General features: G+C 42.1%; 1 protein-coding gene across 2 annotated transcripts in view; it reads left to right on the top strand.

Annotated features, from left to right (window-relative positions):
- The window catches only part of AMPH (amphiphysin), a 146,875-nt gene that overhangs the window by 84,268 nt on the left and 40,482 nt on the right, over positions 1–22,125 (top strand). For both annotated transcript variants that reach the window (XM_032484251.1, XM_032484252.1), the window contains exons 4-11: positions 1,170–1,264; positions 2,628–2,723; positions 11,060–11,167; positions 12,712–12,797; positions 17,062–17,137; positions 17,857–17,939; positions 20,285–20,423; positions 21,479–21,607. In XM_032484251.1, coding sequence (XP_032340142.1) covers positions 1,170–1,264; positions 2,628–2,723; positions 11,060–11,167; positions 12,712–12,797; positions 17,062–17,137; positions 17,857–17,939; positions 20,285–20,423; positions 21,479–21,607 — 812 coding nt within the window. The remainder of the gene's footprint in view (positions 1–1,169; positions 1,265–2,627; positions 2,724–11,059; positions 11,168–12,711; positions 12,798–17,061; positions 17,138–17,856; positions 17,940–20,284; positions 20,424–21,478; positions 21,608–22,125) is intronic.

Genomic DNA, 22,125 nt, shown 5'->3' with positions numbered 1-22,125 from the left:
CAGATGTTGGCGTTTATACATACGCTGCAGGGCTAGACTTTGATCATTTCAGACAATCTTTTATTTCGTCCTCTTCTCTCCCTGTTGAACCCAAAACTGACAGCCTTAAATCCAACAAGCACGTGGCAGAGTCCAGAGGGTTGCGGCTTTCAGCTTCACGAAAATACTTTCCCTCTTTGATTCACTGGCATTAAGGTCATGAGATGTGTTTTATGTTTCTAATGACAGCACTTTGATTTTTCTCTCCTCTCCTTTTATCCAGCCCCTTTTCAAACCCCCGAGGGATAAAGACAAAGATTCCAACTGAGCCAAGTCTCACCCTCCAGCTGTTAGGGCAAGTCTGGTGCCAAAGAGGTGCTTCTCCAAGTCACTAGCCAAAGACCCCACCTTGTTCTGGTCCCAGCCCTGAGCCGTCTGCACGGCAGCCACACTTTACCCTCCGTGTTTTGAAGGAGGGGCGGAAGGGAGACTGGGAAAGACTTAGTGATCCTTTATATCACCATGTTGCGCTTGGAAATTTGATGTCTTCTGTATTATGAATAACCACATCTTTGCAAAGTACCAAATGTACCTCTAATGAAAATTCTCACCCATAGACTTAAGAACTCTGAACTTTCTGAGAGTTCTGTTTTAAAACTGTTTATATAGCTTTTAGTAATATTGGAAAAAGAACAACTTCTATTTTCTTCTGAAAATTTTTAGGGCACTTAAAGTACTTTCAACTGCTGAAATCTTAAGTCCTGTTGATTTTGCTTCTACCAGCTTTATTTCTTATACTTAAAGTCATTTAGGATTAATTTTATTTTTAGAACTCTAATTTCACAGAGAAGTTTTCTAGGTGTCCTGTACCTGTATGGTTTCATGTCATTTGGTAAGTGGCAACATGCATAATAGGACATACTATTGTCATTTTCAGAACAGGACACCTTGTTGATTTTTTTCCAAACCCAGCACCTGTCATTACCATGTAAATACTAGAAAATGCACAATGTAATCAGAATCAGGAGAGATGTGACTACAGATGCAAATTGCAATTGTGCCTGCCCAATTTTTCCTCAAATGATTAGCAAGTGTTCAAGACTTCTCCATTCACTTAGAAAAGTAGGGAAAGGAGGAAGAGACTCCTCACCCACCTCTCTCTAACAGGAGTTGTTTTTCTCCAATGCCAGGCATGCAGGAGGCCTCCATGAAGCTCACCGAGTCGCTGCACGAAGTCTATGAGCCTGACTGGTATGGGCGCGAGGATGTGAAAATGGTTGGCGAGGTAAGAGCCGGTTAAGCACACGGCAGGGGGCCTCAGGTGGCTTCTGCGAGGCTCCCACCATGTCCTGCTCACCCAGCCTACCCCCTGACCCTCCCTTACCACTTCTTGGCCCTATAGTCACGAGGGGACACATGTACCCAGAAGATACTGTGCAATTCCACCCTCCAGACTGACCCGAACTCATAGTGAGGAGTGAACATGATTATAAAACCACTTGGGTAGAAAGCTGTGGGTTAAAGATGATTTTTCTTCAACATCAGAGTTACATTTTCCTCTCCCTTGTTACACTTCTTAGCCCATTGCAGCAGGAAAACTGGCTCGTGGCATGATTTTTTTTTTTTAAGGAAGTACCAGGGATTGAACCCAGGATCTGGTGCATGCGAAGCATGTGCTCTACCCTGAGCTCTATCCCACCCTGCCTCGTGGCATGATTTTATGTGCTGCCCCTCCTTTACCCACCCCTCTCTGAAAGCAGGAGCAGGAGCTGGGAAGAGCATCCCTTTCTACTTAGCATCACCTGGTCCATTTGCTGGGCTGCAGGGCCGAGGACAGGTGCATTCAGCTGCTAATAGGAATTTAACTAACAAAAGGCTTTGTCCCTAGATATGTCATAACACCTGACATGCACCTTCTAGCCCAGGGCCGTCTGGTGTCATAGTACAGACCATGGCTTCAAATTCAAGGGTTGAAACCAGAGTCTGTCATTTATCAGCTGCGTGACCTTGGCCAGGTTATGTAACATCTCTGGGCTTCAGTGTCCTCTTCTATGTAGTGGCAACAGTAAGACTTCTGTCATAAGGATATTGTAAGAGTTAAATCACACACACACACACACACACACACACACACACACACGCAGGTAAAGCTTTTCACCCAATGCCTTGATGCAGTGACAGTAACAGTAGTAACAGTAATGCTAGTAATACTGATTGTGTTTATCATAACTGACGCTCCGTAAATGGCAGGCCCTTCCCGGTGTGGAAGCTTCAGCAAAGGTTTGTTGTTTGTCTGGAGTGCTTTCTGATTTCATGGATTGCTTCAGAAGCAAGCTGTCTCGGGGGAATTCTTCACAGAGTCTTGGCACTGAAGTCGGGACCTGGGAACCTTTTGAAGTTTCTACATTCTTTATTAACTCAGACTCACAAGCACATTTTCAGATGAGCTGAACCCTTAGGTAGCCTATATTATCAATTAGAACTGGTAGCCAAATTGCTGGAGTTTTAAATAATCCACATTCTTTCTAGCATTTACTCTCCAGAGAAGTATTACTTATCTCATATTGTAGTTTCAGGTTTTTAAGAAGTGGATGAAAGATTCCCAGTGAAAAGCATTCTGCAGTCATCTCTTCGTCTTTTTCTTTCAGAAATGTGATGTGCTGTGGGAAGACTTCCATCAAAAGCTAGTGGATGGGTCCTTGCTGACGCTGGACACTTATCTGGGCCAATTTCCTGACATAAAGGTATTTTACTCTGTATCTTACCAGGGAAAGAGTTGAATGGTCCCATGTGCTTATTGGAACATGGGCCAGAGATGAGTGGAATTAAAAATCCTCAAACTGATATCAAAGACAGTGGTAACTCTTCCTTTATTTAAGCATGGGATTTTTATCCTGTTCCTATGAGTTTAAAATAAAATATAGTTACAGAAATCACATTTTCCCCTTTAATGAACTGTTTCAGCCTTTGTTTCTCTACAGAAGTCTTTTTCATTCTATAGACATAAAATTGTGAACCAGAGATTGCAAAAAAATTCCAGCCTTCTTTATGTCCAAACTTTTTATTGTATAGCATCTGACAAGAACTTCCACTAGAATAAACAGAGGTCACAAGGGAAGGAGGAACTTCACTGCAAACGTGAGAGCAAAATCTGATCTTTCCTTGTTTACTGTTTATTTTGCATACTTAGCACACCTGCGTGTTTTTTCCCTCTCCTTGAAATTTTCAGGTTCAAATTGAATTATTAAGATGCAAGCATTTCGAATACATTTGCATCGGATCTAAAAATATCTTGTCTAAAACATTTGTCTTATCTGACGCTTGGCTTCATGGAAAGGGAAATGCACAAGTGAAGGACTGAATACCGTAGATTTAGGATTGACTCTCGAGGTAAAGATGGTTTTTAAACCATCAGGATTGAAAATAGAAACAGGTAGTGTTAATAGATCTGTCTCCTAGTTGGTTTCCCAGCTCAAAGAGGAGGGCCAGGTAAGACAGCCAAGTGCTGCCCTGCCTGTAGAGTGAGGGGGCCACGGACCAGCACCCGTGGGCATCTGCAGTGTCTTACGAGGTGAATTCTGATGTGAAGTTGCACTTTCACCGGGCCTCTTCGTGGCCATTGCCAAACACCAGGGCACTGTCTGCACTAATGTGCACCAGCCTTGGCCACCAAACATAGCGGAGCTTCTTGGCCCAAACTGCACTCATACCAATGACCTTAGTTTCCTTGGCCTACTCAGATTGCTTAACACTAGTTGGCCAACATCAAAGTGTGTTTTGGGGATACCCGAGGCACCAAGAACCTAAGTGGATCAGATTAGATACGTTAGTCTTGTGGGCAAACTGTCCCAGAGAACAAATCCGAATGCTGGATTCTCGGTGATGTTATCGTAAAAGGCAGGCAGAACGCTTCATTGAGTCATTGTATAACCACATCCTAGTGAAAAGGTATTCAGCCAGGTTTTAAAACTTTCTGAGAAATTTAAAAGAATTTTTTAAATTAAAATTCTATACAGCTATCTGCACTAGCCTGCAGGGGATGTGTTTTGAAATACTTTCAGATAATTTGATAGGCATTGACATTTTGTCTTGGAATTTATAGCATTTGTGTACCAAACAGTCTCAGAATATCGTTTATTGCGTGGTAATTTAGCTCCATAAAATCCAATTCCCAGTACATCAGAAGACAGTAAAAGAAAACTTTGTCTTCCTACTTGAAAATTTCAAACAACCTTGCAACTTGTCTAAGTCATTCATATAATGTTTATGGTATGACTTAGATAAGCAGATGAAGGCTGTGATTGGCTAGAGAATACATTTGAAAAGTTGTTGAGTTTCAGGAAGAAAACCTAGTATCATCAAAAAAGTGTGAAGGACCTTATTTGTTATGGTACTGTCCAGCAATGGTTTTTGGAAACTGGCTGTTCGCTCTAGGAGTATATAATTTCAGAAGACAAATACACACAGATGTACCTGCATTGAAACATAGATTAAAATAAAATCATGATGGATTAGATTGGATAGTCATTTCAGTCTGTTGAAGACGTCAGTAGAACCTTTCCTGAGGTCCATGATTGATGGTCCTCCAGTTACTGTATCATCTTTACACTAGAAATTTGGAGTCATATTGTCTAGCTGGGTGCCCTGAAGATAAATGAAACACATATCATGGTTTTACCTATGATACGGAAAAAGCCTACACTTTCTCTCTTTCTCTGAAGTCACATTTAGAATGTTACAGCACACGCGTAGGGTTTCAACCAAGATAGAGAACTGTGAAATCATTTCATGTGATAAACAATTAAGGGAATACCAGTGTTTAACGTGGAGAGGAAACAGTTTGGAGTTGGAGAGTAGGTGGTACAGCTACTTCTAATATTGAAAAGACTTTTCTCCTATGCAAATGCACAGAAGTGTGCCTTTACTCAGGGAATGGAAGTTGGAAGTGGCTACAGAGTCTGCCACTTTGTAAAATGAGTGCCGAGTGATTATGTAATGAATGGGTTATTGATGAAAAGGAGGATTATGATTAAAAACACAGTGGAGAATTTTCAAAGCATGGGACGCGACTGACTTCCTTGACTCTCATTGAAATCAACAGGCCATGTGTAGTTAAAACCTCAGGCAAACTTCCAAATATTTATCGCAGCCCATCAGCAAGGGCTGTGAAGTACCATTCATGAGGGGATGGCGTTTGGCTTTTCCAGCTGTGATTGGCAGGGTACCTGGTGTTACGGTTTTTATTATGCCACACTGACATCTAAAATCAATGTTAAAAGAGCCAGCTTGTCACCAGCCCAGGCAGGCTTACAGCTGTGAGCAGTTATTGTAAAATGCAGTTTAGAATCTATCTGGGCGGCTATGCAGGAGCCACGAAGCATATTTACAACCATGTGCCAAAATGAATTCCAAATAGGGGTTATTGAAATTTTTTTTTAATTCAGTAAATTATTTTCTTTAATGCATAGGGTCAAAGCACAGTGGAAAGTCTGAAGAACATTTAATTAAGTCACTTAATTAAACTATTTACTATTAAGTTAGTAAATTTACTTAATTAAATTTTACAATTGGGTGGTTAAATAAGAATTGTATCATTTTTTAATCTAAAAGCTATAATGTATTAATTGCACCCTTGCTTAGGAGATGCGGTCCTTTTTTCAAGTTTCCCAAATATCAGAGAAGTAAGGAAATAAGATTGATTTGTTTCTCCAACACAAAAATATATGCATCAAGATGAGTGATAGCCTTCAAATAGTCACTTCTACCCTGGTAGGCGGTACTCTGCAATTGACTTGTCAGTTACACGAGAAAAGGAGTCACATTATTTACTTCACTTCTTGCTTTTGAACAAAAAATAAGATGATCCACTGCATTCTTCCACCCTATTCTCAGGCTTGGAAGTAATTGAATTTTTGGCTCTTTTTAAAGATCAAATTTATCTTCAAAGAATCCTGATTTGCTTCTTTGAAGTTAATAAAAGAGATGCCCCACCCACGTCCACAAAGCAGAGCTTTCTAAGCATTTCCATTGCATTGCACAAGGCCACTGCCTCAAGGGACAGTGCTCCTTGGAGGGTGACAGCTAGATATCTGCTAAAAATAATGCGCTTTGTCACCTCAGCACACTTTATCCACTAACCTTTATTGAAGGTCTCCTCTCTACTCTGGCCAGGCTCATTCATCACAGACCTTCAGGTGAATGCGATGTCAGTCTGCTCTCCACGAACACCAGTTGGAAGTGGTTGGCTCAGAGGGTAAAGTGAAAGGGACCAGAAGCAGCTAAATGAGAGTAACTGCCCCACCCACCTGTCACCACTGCTGAAGGGGGTGTAGAGGAGTAGCACCGAGTGACACTAGTTAAATGACAGAGTCATACGGCGCTGTTAGGAGTACCAACCAAGGGTCAGGAGCAGGGCTGGGACTGAGAGAGGTAAGTATGGGTTCAAAATATAAGGAGACCTGATTGGATGGCTGACCCTGCTCGAACATGACCCTGAGAGGGAGGGCCTTCTCACATTGTGTGCCCTCAGTGTCTCATTAGCCTCCCCCTACTCCTGGCACTGGCTGCGGGGCTGATATCAAATTCATTGTTGCCACAGACTTTCTGAGCAATCCTGGACAAGTTAGAGGTTAATCACATGCAATTTCATGTTCCCTACTTGTAAAATGGGAAGATCCCTGACACACCCACATTATGTGTTACTGAGGATCATGGATTATGGATTATATTTTGTAAGCCATGATTATTTTTTTTAAGTACAGTCAGTTACAATGTGTCAATTGCTGGTGTACAGCACAATGTCCCAGTCATGCATATACGTACATAGATTCATTTTCATATTCTTTTTCATTAAAAGTTATTACAAGATATTGAATACAGTTCCCTGTGCTATACAGAAGAAACTTGTTTTTTTAATCTATTTTTATATATAGTGGCCAACATTTGCAAATCTCAAACTCTCAGATTTATCCCTTCCCACCACCCTCTTTCCCCTGGTAACCATAAGATTGTTTACTATGTCTGTGAGTCTGTTTCTGTTTTGTAGATGAGTTCATAGTGTCCTTTTTTTCTTTTTTCAGATTCCACATATAAGTGATACCACATGGTATTTTTCTTTCTCTTTCTGGCTTGCTTCACTTGGACAATCTCTAGGTCCATCCATGTTGCTGTAAATGGCACTATTTTATTCTTTTTTATGTTGTAATCCATGAACATTTATATTATTATTGTTTTCCTTCTTCTGACTATATCAAATTTAAAGTTACTTAAGGATCTTTTTCTGCAGCAGTTTTCAGTATTAGACGATCTGGGCATAACTGGACCACTGGGGATTTTTTTTTTAAAAAGGACCGGTGCCTGGGCTTTGCCTCAGACTAATGAAACCAGAATCTCTTAGTCTGGGGCCCAGGAATCAGTATATTTTACACTATTTGCTTATTAGTTGTTCCTCTTTAACTTAATTTTTAGTGGCTGCCCTGTACATCTTTAACTCATCGTACCTGATTTCAAATAATATCATAGCACTTTATGCACAGTCTGAGGACCTTACAGCAGTGGACTCCAGCTCTTTCCTCTCTTCCTCTATGCTGCTGTTGTCATATTTTCCCTTTACATAAGTTACAAAGCCCACAATATAGTGTTTCCGTTTTTGCCTTAGGTTATCAGTTACCTTTTCAAGCAACTAAAAGGAAAAAACCAAAATCTTGTCTACCTTGATTTTTACCATCTCTGATTCTCATTTCTTGTTGCAGCTTCACTTGGTATGAAAATTCTTATTCTGGCAATGGAGTTGTCCCAGCTTTTGTTGGTCTTTTAAAGAAATCTGTATTTCACCCTTACTTTTGGAAGGTATTTTTGCTGGGAATAGAATTCCAAGATTGCTCCTGATTCTTTATTTTTCAGGGCTGAAGAGATGCCACTCCATTGCGTTCTGACTTGCATAGTTTCTGAAGATTAGTCTTCTCTGATTCTTTTTTTTTAATGTGATAATATTTTATTTAGTTAGATTTTTTTGGGGGGGGGGAGGGTAATTAGGTTTATTTATTTATTTATTCTTAGAGGAGGTACTGGGGATTGAACCCGGGACCTCATGCATGCTAGGCATGCGCTCTACCACATGAGCTGTACCCTCCCCCGAGTCTTGTCTGATTCTTGATTTTAAGCAGTTTGGCTATGATAGAGCTGGCTGTGTGTTGTTTGGTATTTACGCCTTTCAGGATTCTGTGAGTTTCTTGGATCTGTAGTTTGATGTTTTCCTTACTTAATAGAATTCTCAGCCGTTACGTCTTCAAATGTTTCTTCCGACTCACCCTCTCATCTCTTTCTGTGACTCCAATTATACTGTTAGATTATATGATATTTAATATTGTATTACAGGTCTTGTATGCTCGATTCTGCTTTTTTCTTAACCTTTTTTCTCTGTGTGTATCAATGGAAATAATTTCTCTTGATTTATCTTCAACTGTACTGTTTCTTTTCTCAGCTATTTGAGGTCTAGTGAAGAAATTTCTCCTCTCTGATATATGCTTTTTCAATTTCTAGCATTTCCATTTGATTTCCATTCGGCTATTCAAGTTTCCATGTATCTGCTGAAATTCCCCATCTGTTTGCGTGTTTTGTCTAGCCTTTCCAACTAGACACGTTAACATGTTAGTCATAGTCATTGTACAATCACTGATTGATACTTCCAACATTCGGGTCATGTCTACGTCTGGTTCTGTTGATTGCTTTGTCTTTTCTCCTGGGCTGTTTTTCTGTTTTTAATGTGTGTGTTTCAGACTTTTTGACTGAGTGCCGCCATGTATTCAATAGTGAAGGCTGAAGTGGTATTTGTCTGCAAATGGGCATGCCTTTTTGTCAGGCCATTTAGTGTGAGCGTTCCAATCGATCAAGTTGCAGCTTGAGCTGGACTGGGGTTTTGCTGTTGCTCTTGTCACTTTCAGGGCACTCTGCCTTTCAGATTCCTTGGAATCGGGCTGCTGATACCTTGTGCTTAGAGCCTCACGTCTATTTTGTTCTCAGACCCTGGGGTGAGGTCTAGTTTTTGCCTCTTCTTCGACCCACATAGGGTGGGCCCTTGGATGCCAGAGAGTTTTTCTCAGCGCTCCCACTCGCCGTCGGATTTCAGGTGTCCTTGGATGCCTGCACGGCAGACGGGTCTCTCCTTGCCCTTCCTCCAGGGGTGGGCAGCTGTTGCGTGTTACTCAGTGCCGGACTTTGAGCAGGAGCGAGACTGTTGCATATTTTACTTTCTTGGCCTTTTCTTAAGCAAATTCAGCCTCATACGTGAGGTTGGTCTTGAGCAAGAGCTTCCTGCCCCTGCCCAAGTGAGAACAGACTTTTTCCTGTTACAGGACTCAGATCTTGGGGCCAAGAACCTTTTATTCTCCTCCCCTCTCGGCAGATATTTTTTCCCTACCCTTTTGTGTGTAACAGTTATTTTTGACTGGATCCTAGGGGCCAAAGGGATTCCTAGAGCCAGACTGATTTTGCTTCTATTTCTTCCCTGAAATCGGTGGGTTTCTGCATGGTCTCTGTGGGCAGGAGGATTTGTTGCTTCCTCCTCAAGCTGCTTAAGGCTTTTGCTTTGTAAAGAGAACAGTGTCCGAGGAAATAGGCAGGGCTTTGTCTCTACCCTGTAGTGATCATAGGTCACCTCGTTCTCACCTGCAATGCAAGGGAGTATCTTGTCCCCAGACATTCTCTTAGCATCGTCCCCTGACGGCCCAAGGAAAGAGCTTGCCCATAAATGCAACTTCCCCTTGTGTCTGGGACATTCCGCTATTCCAGACTGACACATTAGCCCATACTAGAGCTTCAACAATTTGTCACAATTTTAGCTGACCTCTTGTCCTCTGGTATGGCGGCCACAACTTTTACCTGTCAAAGGTGAGATGGTTTGAGTGTCTCATCTCTCCCTGGAGGGACTTGTCCCTCTTTGGAATTCAGATTACTTTCTTGCCTTGCCGCTTCATGTCTCTGATACAATCAAGAAAACTCTGCTCTTATAGATTATCCAGATTTTTTTCTTTTTTCTTTTGCATTTTTTTTTATTGAGCTATAGTCATTTTACAAGTTGTGTCAAATTCCAGGGTAGAGCACAATTTTTCAGCTATATGTATGTTCATTGTCACATTTTTTTTTCTGCTGTGAGCTACCACAAGATCTTGTATATATTTCCCTGTGCTGTGCAGTATAATCTTGTTTATCTGTTCTACATTTTGAAATCCCAGTCTGTCCCTTCCCAACCCCCACCCCCTTGGCAACCAAGTTTGTATTCTATGTCTATGAGTCTGTTTCTGTTTTGTATTTATATATTTTTTTGTTTTTTGTTATTTTTAGATTCCGTATATGAGCGATCTTATATGGTATTTTTCTTTCTCTTTCTGGCTTACTTCACTTAGAGTGACGTTCTCCAGGAACATCCATGTTGCTGCAAATAGTGTTATGTTGTCGGTTTTTATGGCTGAATAGTATTCCATTGCATAAATATACCACTTCTTCTTTATCCAGTCATCTGTTGATGGACATTTAGGCTGTTAGTGTGGGAGTAGCAGGTTTTGCAGCTCTCTGTGTCCTAACTGGAAACAGAAGTCTCTAGGAATCAATACATTTTTAAAGCTCCTCAGATATGACTGATGAACACTTCTAGGGAAAAGGATTTCTTAGGAAATAAATCTGATTTATAGAACTTCTGTTAGTGTCATTGGAATTTAAAAACCAGGTCCTAATATAGTCTGCTACTATCTTCAAAATGGAACAAAGATTTAGAATAGAGGTCTACCTGCTTACCTCAGCCAATTCTGAAACTTCTCTGGTGTTTGACTGCAAATTCTGCCTTCAGTGCAGCAGGACTGGCTGAATTATTATCAGAAGGGGAGATACCTACCTAGTGGTTTTCACACAGAGGCTCGGAGGCTGTAGCCTGATTTCCAGGGATCGTTTGTCTCCTGAAATTCTGGCTCACCTCCAGCTCCAGTCAGGAGCCTCCGCTGCTCTGGACAAGGAAAACCCTTGGCAATCAGGAGGAGAATCTAGGATTCGAGTCTCTTTCTTAGTGCACGTGTCTCCCTGTTGGCAGAATCGCATCGCCAAGCGCAGCAGGAAGCTGGTGGACTACGACAGCGCCCGCCACCACCTGGAGGCTTTGCAGAGCTCCAAGAGGAAGGATGAGAGCCGCATCTCTAAGGTAGGGCCCCTCCCGCTGTCGTCTCCACTCTCCGTGTCCTGGGACCAACAGCGACTTCGCTTTTTACAATGAAATCTTTCCTTTTTCATGGGCATTGGAATCAGGACGGAATTTAAACTGAAACATGGTGCTCGTGGGCTGCTTTCCATAATTTTTAAGTAACAATAAGGGTTTTCAGGTCATTGCAGAGTTCACGTGGGGAACACTGACTCACTCATTTTAATCGTGACAAACTTTCGACCCCAGCAGTACTGCCTGATCAAAAAAATATGAAGTCTGCCCACACTCTTCCCACGATTGGGGGGGGGGGGTCCTACCTGATGCCAAAATGCAGATTCAGCTAGAAAATCAAGTTTGAAATTCTCAGACACAACTTGTGATTGAGAGTGCAGTTATGTGCTACAAATTTCATATCATTTATTTTCTTTTACAAAACCCATTTCAGGAGCTTTTTTTTTTTTAACCATGTGTGTCAGTCATTTACTGACAACTCACTGAAGACACCTGCTAACAGTCTGCTTTGTTTCTAGTCTTATCTCCTCCCGTCTCCCTACACACAGCTGCCTGAATGGCCTTCCAGATGGAGTTTCTCCACTACTCTGGTCTTTTACTGGCTCCCGTTGCCTGTAGAAAGAAATTCTCAATTCCTTTGCCTGGCGTGTGCAGCCTTCACAGTTTGGTTACAACTCACCCCTCCATCCTTGTCAACCTTCAAGTCTTCTTTCCCCTCCTGTCCTTCCTCCACACACATATCCTAAGCTAGAGCCTCCCTGACCTACACACCAGTCCCTGAGCAGCCACGATGAGGGGTCCCCTCTGTGCAAGGTCCCAGAGAGGCTAGGCACTATGTTCACCACTTCCCTTACATCGTCTTTCCTTAATACTCCCCACACCTGTGAGGGGGGCAGTGCTCTGTCCGTTTTGTGGGTGAGGTACCTGAGCTGCAGAACGGTGAAGCAACCTGACAAGTCCACACGGTCAGTGAGCTGGAATTCAACCCAAGGAGCCTTTACGTACTGCAGTCCTTTCCCCACCATCTTCTTTAGCCAACAATGTTTGCTAACTCTTCAAGACTCAGTGTCAAGTTAAAATATATCCTTCCCTTTGGAACCTTCTCTGTTCTCTGTGCGTCTCCCCCAGTAGCGTGCTCCATGGCAGCTTATCAGCTCTCTCTTGTAGTGTAATTATTTGGACTTCCCACTAGATGGGGAGTTTCTTGGGGAAGCAGCCACGTCCAGTATCCCGGTCAGAGCAGTGCATGTGACAGGCCGTTAACGCATCTTTGTAGAATGAATGAATCCGCCAGAGACTGTGGAAGCAACCAGACCATTGTAATCAATCTAGTTTCTCTTTTAAAATAAGATTTAGTATTTCACTTTCATTGAAAAAATTCTTGTGGATTTTAACCAGATTTTTCTTTTTCCCCAAATGTTCCCATAAAGCGAATTCTATTTTGTATTAAATGATGCTGGTGTGACTAGAAATCGTGTGTGTTTATGTGATTTTTTTTTTTTTAGTGTAAACTTGCTATGTGTCACTTGTAGGCAGAAGAGGAATTTCAGAAAGCACAGAAAGTGTTTGAAGAGTTTAACGTTGACCTACAAGAAGAGTTACCATCGTTATGGTCAAGGTAAAGGTGCTTCTGTACAGGTGATAAAAGGGATGGCAGAGTATGCCTCTTCCTTTGCAGGGGGTTCGGGGGAAGCGGTGATCAGCTCCCAGGGGAGGCAGGTTTCAGGGCAGTGCAGAGAGGGGAATGTCCTGGCTGGCAGGCGGTGGCCATGGGATGCTCAGCTGTGAGTCCTTTCCACCGTTGCCAAGAACACAGAAACGTCTTAGTAAGGAAATCAAGTTGGTCTTGGCAGCTAACCAGAAGGGACCTGAGGATGCTTCAGAGAAGTCCTTTGGGGAAATGGTGATGTCTCTAAATCCTGTGTTTATGAAGAACTTCTGAAATGAAACTTCCCGAGCAGATAATATCAGAATTCGGAGCCGAGCACTTGTTGTGAATGTATCTCTTACTGCTCGTTTTTCACAAGCCAAGGTTATGGTCAGAATGCGCCCTTCCAGTGGAATGAATGCCAAATTTGTTCAGTCATTGGTTTGTTCATTTGCTTGTTCATTCATTCATTCTTCACTCATTCATTCATGGAATATGTACTGCACGTCTGGTCTATACCAACTACTGTCATATGCCCTGGGCTTGTACTAGTGAACTAGTCGAAGGCAGTCCCCACTTTGAAAGAATCTCTAATTTCATAAACTGGAGAGAATCACTATATTAGATGCATCAAAAATATTGAACTTTTTTTTGGTAAATTAAATCCATCCTGGTTGCTTTAGTTTCCAAGTTCTAAAAAGGAAACAATAAAAATATTAGAAAATTGTAGATGCTTGTTTAGTCATTCTAAATAAGGGATTTCTTTTTAGTACGGTGCCAATTATTTCTCTAAATAATCATTGATGTAAACAAGCTCAGATATGCTTTGTGTCAGGAAAGAGAAGTTAAAGATGAATGGGGATTCTTGTTTTTGCGAAATGTATTCAAGGTTTGGTATGTTTAGGCTGACCCATCCCTCTGGGCAGCCTGAGTCTGTCCTCTCAAGCAGATGTTTGCAGCTGGCACAGGGCTGGTTGCTCCCCTCTCCTCTCAGTTCCTTCAGCTGTTTCTGTCCGTATCTGCCGACTGTTCGATATTTGGTCGTGTATGGTGACTTTAGCATCCATGTGCTGTTTTGAAATCTGCTTCTTTCTCTCACCGGGATGAATGGAGCATATGCTCATTCATCAGTCCTCCGGTGCTTCTCCAGCTGAACTCTCAGTTCCTGGAGCCACTTTCGGCCACCCTCAGGGCAGGCTCCCAGAGCTGGAGAGGCTCTTTGCCGAGTAATTGAATGGGGAATGACTGTCTGGATGACTGGGCTTCTAGAGAAGGGGTCCTGGGTTGCCACTTAGAGTCCCCCAGGGAGACTTCTCTGCAAACAGCACAGTGAGCTCGGTACCTCTGCAGTGTTGTCAGGACACCTGCACGTGCAGTCTCTCCTCTCCCATCCAGCCTCTGTCCTCCTTAGCCTTTCCTCAAATACGGGGCCAAGCCCTCTCCTTTCCCCGGGTCAAACATGGCCACAGGCTGCAAGTAACCATCGCCTGCAAATAAATGCGTGCTTTGTGGTCTGGGAGGTCCTCTGCCCCTGAGCACAGGGCTGCCTCACCCGGCTCTCATCTCTCACGGGACTTACTATTTCCCAAACACACTGCGCCAGGATTTTCTTTATTAATATGTGTGTATGTGTATATACACAGACATATGCATGATTATGTATATTACAGTTGACTCTTGAACAGCTCAGGGGGTTGGGGCACTGCCCCCATACAGGCTAAAATCTAAGTACTGCTACTCCTTCCTCAAAGACAAAGGGATTGATAAGTGTCTCACCCAAGGGCAGGAAACTGAAACAGTTTGGCTGGCGTGAGGACATCAAACCCGAGTGCTTTTGATTCCAGATATTCTGATCTCTTATTCAACACAAAGTTTTCCCCACACTTAGTTAATTTCAAGATTTGTAAAATGAAAATACACATGCTGTATTTATTGGGAAAAATCTGTGTGTAATTGGACCTGCGCAGTTCAAACCTGTGTTGTTCAAGGATAAACTGTATTTTAAATCAATTAAAAGAAAAAGTAGGTGGATTCAGGGACATGTGATCACTATAGATAAAGAACATTAAGTGAAACATTTGCCTTTCTCTGTCTGGCTTATTTCATGTAGCATAATGCCCTCAGGGTCCATACATCTTGTCACAAATGGCAGGGCTTCCCTCTTTTTCAAGGCTGCATAATACTCCATTGTGTCTGTTTACCACATCTTCTTTATCCATCCGTCAGTTGATGGACACTTGGATTGTTTCTATATCTTGGCTATTGTGAATAATGCTGCAGTGAGCATGGGAGTGCAGATATCTCTTTGAGATCCTCTTTCCATTCCCTTCGGATATAGATCCAGAAGTGGGGTTGCTGGATCATGTGGCAATTCTATTTTTTCACTTTTTGAGGAACCTCCATACTGTTTTCCATAGTGGCTGCACCAGCTTACGTTCCCACCAACAGTGCACAAGGTTTCCTTTTTCTCCACATCCTCAGCAACGTTTGTTATCCCCTGTCATTCTGATGGTTCATGTTGTGCTGCATGTTACCATTACATACGGTATCTTTTTTTTTTTTAAAGGCAAACGCATAGAAACAGTGTAGAAAAGTGGTTGCCAGATGCTGGGTGTGGGAGAAGTGGGCAGAGGTCGGTAAGGGTACAGACTTTCCACTCTAATGAATGAGTTTTGAGGACCCAGTGTAAAATATCATGACTGTAGTTGACAGTGCTCTTATATAATTGAAATCGGCTGATAGAACTTGAATGTTCTCACCAAAAAAGATAAATATGTGAGGTGATGGGTGTTTAACTAGACGGGGGAATTCTTTCACAGTGTATGCCTGTATCAGGTCACCATGATGTACACTTTAAATATCTTACAGTTTTATTTGTGAGTTATACCTCAATAAGGCTGAAAAATAAAAAGGTGAAGGAAATCCAAATAAACTAATCTTATAAAGAAAAAAAAAGATTAAGTGAAGCATGGTAGGAATTTAAGGTACAGGTTAAGCCATAGAAAAAGTAAATCTTATTGGTAGGATGGATTTAGCACGAAACTATTGTTTCATCTCTGAATCTCTGAACTTCTAGCTTTTATTTTATTAAAATCCTAAACCACCTAATTTATGAGAAAACACAGGAATAACAATATTCATGCTTACACAGATTTCTTGGCAAACATCCCATGCTTTTTTTTTTATTGCATTTTCCTCCTTTTGCATCCAAATATTGTTTCTCCACTTATTAGTTGCATGACCTGGGAAAATAAAACTCTCTGTGCCTCAGTCCTTACTTTCTCTTGATTGAGATTTAGAATCTAATTAACCAATCAAGATTCTGGACTTATTTTTGAGAAGGTCATTGAAAAAAGAGCATGAATTAAATCAAGATAGTCATTTCCTCGGATGGGTTCAGAAGGATTGAATTAATGTAGAGTCCAAAGAGCCTACATTTAGAGCACAGGGAGCTTATACTGGGGATACTGGGCTGAATCCACTGACCTGACTGGTGTGCTTACCCTTAGGGACCTACAAATGAAGACTGAGGGGACTTTGCTCATGTCATAGGACGCCTCCCCTCCCCGCCCCCCGACCATGACTTTGTTTCACAAACATGGTTGAAGTATTGTGGATGAATAGCAGGTGTTTTGACTTGTTCAGTGAAAGCACACTCTAACTTTAGCTGAAGAACTGTAATTAATTTGTAGGGTTTTCTTTTTATTTCCCTCCATCAAATTTCAGAGTCCAAAGATAGGATACCCAAACCAGACCACTTAAATTTGGTAAAAATTAAGAATAAACTTCTCTATCTCAAAACCTTTACAAGATACCTATCTAAAATACAAATTCTTAGAGCAGTGGTTCCAAAAATGTTCTCTCTGAAGCAGCAGCATGAATATCACCTGGAGCTGGTTAGAAATTCAGATTCTCAGTCCCCACCTCAGACCTACTGAATCGGAAACAAACCTCCAAGTGATCTTGATGCACATTCAAGTGTGAGAACCATTTCTTAAGGTGTTAACCACATTTTAGGGAAGGCTGTGCTCTACACCAGGAGATGCTTTTTTTGTTCACTAACAGATCAGGAAAGGTTGGGCATACTTTGGGTTAAGTAGTTTATTTAATCCAATGCTCTTCAAAATTATGTAAAGGAAACCTGTTTTTAATATATTTCATTGCCATTAAAAATACAGTTATGCTGACCGGTCTTTCCTGTCTCTTCTCTTCTCTTTGTGTCTCTACACGGTAGACGAGTTGGATTTTATGTCAATACGTTCAAAAATGTCTCTAGCCTAGAGGCCAAGTTTCATAAGGAAATTGCAGTGGTGAGTAATGGTGATTATTTTTACTTATGGAACATAAAGAAAATGAACGTTCATTTTGGAAGCAAATGAAGTGGTTCCACATCGTACAAAGAATTTACTCTCCTGCATGTTTCTTTTAACAGTGTGTTATTGCTCTCAGTAATATTTCTACATTTTTGGGTAATGACCACATGGTTCTGTATATCTGGGAAAAGATTTTAGTTTGTGCTCTCATGAGTTGCTGCCTGCTTGTTACAGTCTCAGTGTCTTTTTTTTTTTTAAGTCAGTTTTTAAAATTGGATTTTTAAGTGAGACTTGAGGCTGAGGAAAAACTGGTCTCCAAAAATTCAAATAGTCAGCAGCTCTCTCATCACTGATGTTTTCTTAGTTCAGCAGGAGAGTGGGATGACTTTATCTCTAATTGAATCAATGTAAACAATAAGATTTTTGTCTTCTGCTCTGTACTCTGATATATATGTATATATAGATGTGTGTGTCTGCGTATGTGTGTGTGTATACATACATTATATATATATATATAAAGTTTATTTGTGTTTGTGGCCTTACAAATTGGACATCAATTTTAAATTAGACCCTATTCAGAATTTAAATTAGCCTGACCATCCATACTATCCTAAAATTCTTAGCTTTTCAATAAACAATTCCTACCTGGGGGCAATAGTTTGAGTTGGCTGCAGAATGACTTGCAGCTAATAGACAAATGGCCTCTGTTCCCTTAGCTTTGCCACAAACTGTATGAAGTCATGACGAAACTGGGCGACCAGCATGCTGACAAGGCCTTCACCATTCAAGGAGCTCCCAGGTAAGCCATGTTCGTTAGAGCCAAGTTCAACATCATGCATCTTTCAGGCAAGGATTGTTGCAATTTCTGCAGTCTGTACCAGCCTATACTCTGTTACTTACCCTACAAAGATCCAAAACTGAGGAGCCTGTCCATCCATAGGCTGACAGCAGCCTTAGTTCTGTCCTTTTACATTGACTTTTAGCCTTCAGATGTATCTCCATGGGCTTTTGTCATTGTCACAGAAGAGTTGCTGTCAACCTCTCTCTGCTTCCCAGAAATGGTGTTAATTTCTAGTTGTCCACTTGTTACTTTATTTGGAGAAGAGAGGAATTCTCCAGACTCACAACAGTTAGTCCTGATACTTCTTGCTGGTGTTGACACCTCTAATGAATCCATTTGGGGAAAGGAAAGAAGAAGTAGGTGAGACCTCACCACCATCTTACCTCCTAACGTGACCTTGACCCTGCAAGCACTGCATTGCTTGGGTTTTATTGAACATTGGTTTGGCTTGATTTTGAGCATGCCGGTCAGATGTACCAAAGGCCCAGTGACCCGTAGGGGAAGGGTCTACGTGGCCGGGGTTGGGCTTCACACCAGCTTTCTCCTGTGATTTGCACATCCTTTTTATTCCTTCCTTCTCAGACATTATGTGCTCAGGTAATGCAGGGTAGCGAGGCTTGGGTTGGAAGTCAGAAGACCCAGCCTTCAGGTTTACGACTCTGCAATTAACTTGCTTTGTCTTCCTTCAGTAAGTTCAGTAACCTCTCTGGTTAAAGATCTCATTTTTTTAAGTCAATAAAAATCAAAAGGTGCTAATAAACTAAGCATCTTGTAAGGTAATATGAAGTCCTGACAGTCTATACTTACAATTTTAGCATCAATATATACACATGCATTTATAGAAACACATATATACCACACACACACACACACACACACACACACATACACACAGGCACCACCACCTCCATACATTACTGGTTGGATCTCTCTGGAAATAGCAATGTTCTCATTGACACCCTTTGTTCTAGCTTTGTTCTAGCTCATACTAAGTGAGCATTAAGCACACCTTCTTTTTCTGAGGGAAAGAACACTGCCTAAAAATACACACCGAAGGGGTGGACTGCTGTTTCCAATACAGTTATTTCAATACAGGGCTGGAAACCAAGAAAGACTTGTGATAAGAATATCAAAATGACGTTTGGGTGACGTAGAAATGAAGTGCATGGGAAAAGGTGGCTCCCTTATGCAGAGGTGAAAGGGACAAGCACATCTGGAAGTTTCGATGTTGCTGAGTCAGATAAATTGAAGAGAAAGTGGGGCCACGACCACTTAACAAATGTTCCTCTCGTTTTTTCCAACGTTCCTCGGCAGATCGAGGTGGTGAGTGAGCTCAGTGGCGTCTCCATTAAGCATAGATGGGGGGCTAGTGCTTCCCAGCAGAGGTCATGATTGCTGGCACGGCCCCAATCATGCGCTGTGTCCGTGTCCTCTCCAGGGGACCCGTTCCCCCGACCCCTTGAGTATGTAGACCATGCTGCTGTGTACATGCTCATTTTGGGGTGCAGACCGTGTTCCCGCAATCTGTAGTGTTTAGAAATTCTTAGAGAGTAGAATGTGTCCCAAGTGCTGTCTTAGCCATTGCATTTGGGCTGTTTGCGAGCATCCGGCCCAGCGCCGGGAACGTGGTGGCTTCTCAATAAACACTGCGGACTCTCATCCATCACATAATTTGTTTGCACACTTCAACGTGTCTGAGTTGAGTTACTGTTCTCTAAGGTGTAGGAAGAGAAATAACGAATTCGTTTCTGAATGTTATCAGAAAGCACTCCTGCAAAATCTTAATTAACACTATCCTAGGGATGCGTTTTAATATCCAACTTGTAATTTGGGGGGTAGGGTTTTCTATAGATTATGCCATAGCAAGAGTCTCCTATAAATTAAAAGTGAAATTAGTTCCATTAATTCAGCTTATGTTTGGAAGATCCTTGCAGAGCCTGGTTGGCACAGCAGAAAGAACAGGGGTTTGCATTACCAAAGCCTGAATTCAGATCTGTTAAATTGTCCAGTGACATTAGGAATTTTTATTCTCTTCTTGCCCCTTTTACTTACCTGTAAAGTGGGGACAATCGTGCTTGGGTCTGGTGACCTTAGAGATCATTTATGAATAGGGTTTGGTGCAGAGTGGACGATAAATGGTACCCAGCATCCCATCCCCATTAATAATAACCAGAATTAACTGGACCAGGGAGGAGATAACACACAGAACCTGTTCTGCCTCAGGATTTCTCTGGAAAGGGGGCCCCTGAGAAATAAGTACCATTCCTTAGAAGGCGCCTTGCTTACTCCCTGTGTTCATCTAGTGACTCAGGTCCCCTCCGTATCGCAAAGACCCCATCGCCGCCCGAGGAGCCGTCACCCATCCCGAGCCCGACAGCTAGTCCCAATCACACGCTGGCTCCTGCGTCTCCTGCACCAGCCCGGCCTCGGTCACCCTCACAGGTAGGAAGGGATCACAGGTACTGGGGGACTGGAAGAGCCCACGGTAAGGTGACTCCATCTGGGATAACCCCATGGAGTGGGGACAGTGACTGTGAGTCTCCGACTGGGGAGACTTTGAGATGTGAGACTTGGGCATTGTGATCATCTCTAAGGAATCAACTTACTTTTCTTACTTGGATTTTGATGTTTCCTCACATACCCTCTGCTTGAGTGTGTTGAGACATCTTTCCACAATCTCAGCTTCCCCAGGCTTGCATGCTCACCTGTTTCATCCTACCTTCTCCAAGAAGCCTCCCTCCTGTAGCACTTTGTAACAGCTGGGCCAAAAACAGCCCAAAAAGGCTATGAATGCATGTCATTTCACGTTTTTTGTGTCACCCGTGGTATATTGCACGTGCATTCAACAGAAGAGTATGGAACAAATGATTGCAAGAAAGAGAATGAACCAAGCAAAAATAAATACAGAGAAAAATCGCCACCCTTATCTTCCCTACTTTTGGTGAAAATGAAATTCCTATGGGGAAACTTGGAGTCTCCACTTCAAACTTCCTCATGTATGGTTGAAACTAAGGGACGTTGTAAGAAGATAGTGGACAGATCTTAAAGTGCTGACTTTCCAAAATACTGGAAGGCAGGGTGGGATGTGTCCTGTCCGTAGGTGGTCTCACGGATTCCAGTGAAAAGCTTGCTTGATTTTAGTTCTAAAAATTGAATGTATTGCTGAAGCGAGAAATCATTTTCGGTTGACTTCAGAGAAGGTATTTAACTTGAGAGGCAGGTACTTGGCCTGTGACCCTGTATATCACACTTGTGTTGAAAAGGATGGAGCCTTAGAGCCTGAATTTTTCTCCTTGGACCACTGCTTGTCAGAGCTCAAGGGCCACCCAGCAAAGGCTCTTTGCCTCAATCAGGTGGCCTTATATCTCTTTGCAGACCTAAATTTCAATCAGTGATCAATCCCTACGCCCAGCTGTGTTCACATAACGTTTCTGCATGCCTCCCGTGTCGTCTTTGGCTGAATTAACTCCTGTGTGTTTGTGTATGATGCTTTGTAGACCAGGAAAGGGCCTCCTGTCCCACCTCTCCCTAAAGTCACCCCAACAAAGGAACTGCAGCAGGAGAACATCATCAGTTTCTTCGAGGACAACTTTGTTCCGGAGATCAGTGTGACGACACCTTCCCAGGTGAGTGCCCGGTCCAGAGCTGGGATGCCCATGAAAGCACCACGACAGTGGACCCTCGGGGTCAGCTTTAAAGAAGGCAGCAGGTGTTAAGAGCCGACAACATGGTTTCAGCCATCGTTCAGGCTTACGTTCATTCCCTGGTATGTCTGAGTGCTCTCAGATGGGAGATGTACAGTGTATTTGAAAAGACTCATCTTTTCGATTGTTAAAGAGTTGTACATACTTAGTTTAGGAAGTTGGGAAGATACTGAAATGTGTAAAGTGAAGAATTTTAATAATCACTTAAATCCTATCACTCTGACATAGCTACTAATGCCCTTTGATTTTCTTAGTTTTTTTTTTTTTTCTAGATATTTATCAATTCTGCAGCACAAAACTGAGATTGTATTGTTAGGTATTCCTGACTTTTCTTCTTAGGCTTATTGAGCATTTTTTTCAGGTCATAATATCGACTGGAGTATTCTGTCTGATAGATGAAACCAACCCCTGATTGTGGCCAGAAGTTACTCCCACTTTTT

This window comes from Camelus ferus, chromosome 7 (assembly GCF_009834535.1).
Source record: "Camelus ferus isolate YT-003-E chromosome 7, BCGSAC_Cfer_1.0, whole genome shotgun sequence".
Lineage (NCBI taxonomy): Eukaryota > Metazoa > Chordata > Mammalia > Artiodactyla > Camelidae > Camelus > Camelus ferus.
This window is presented reverse-complemented; position numbering and strand designations above follow the sequence as displayed.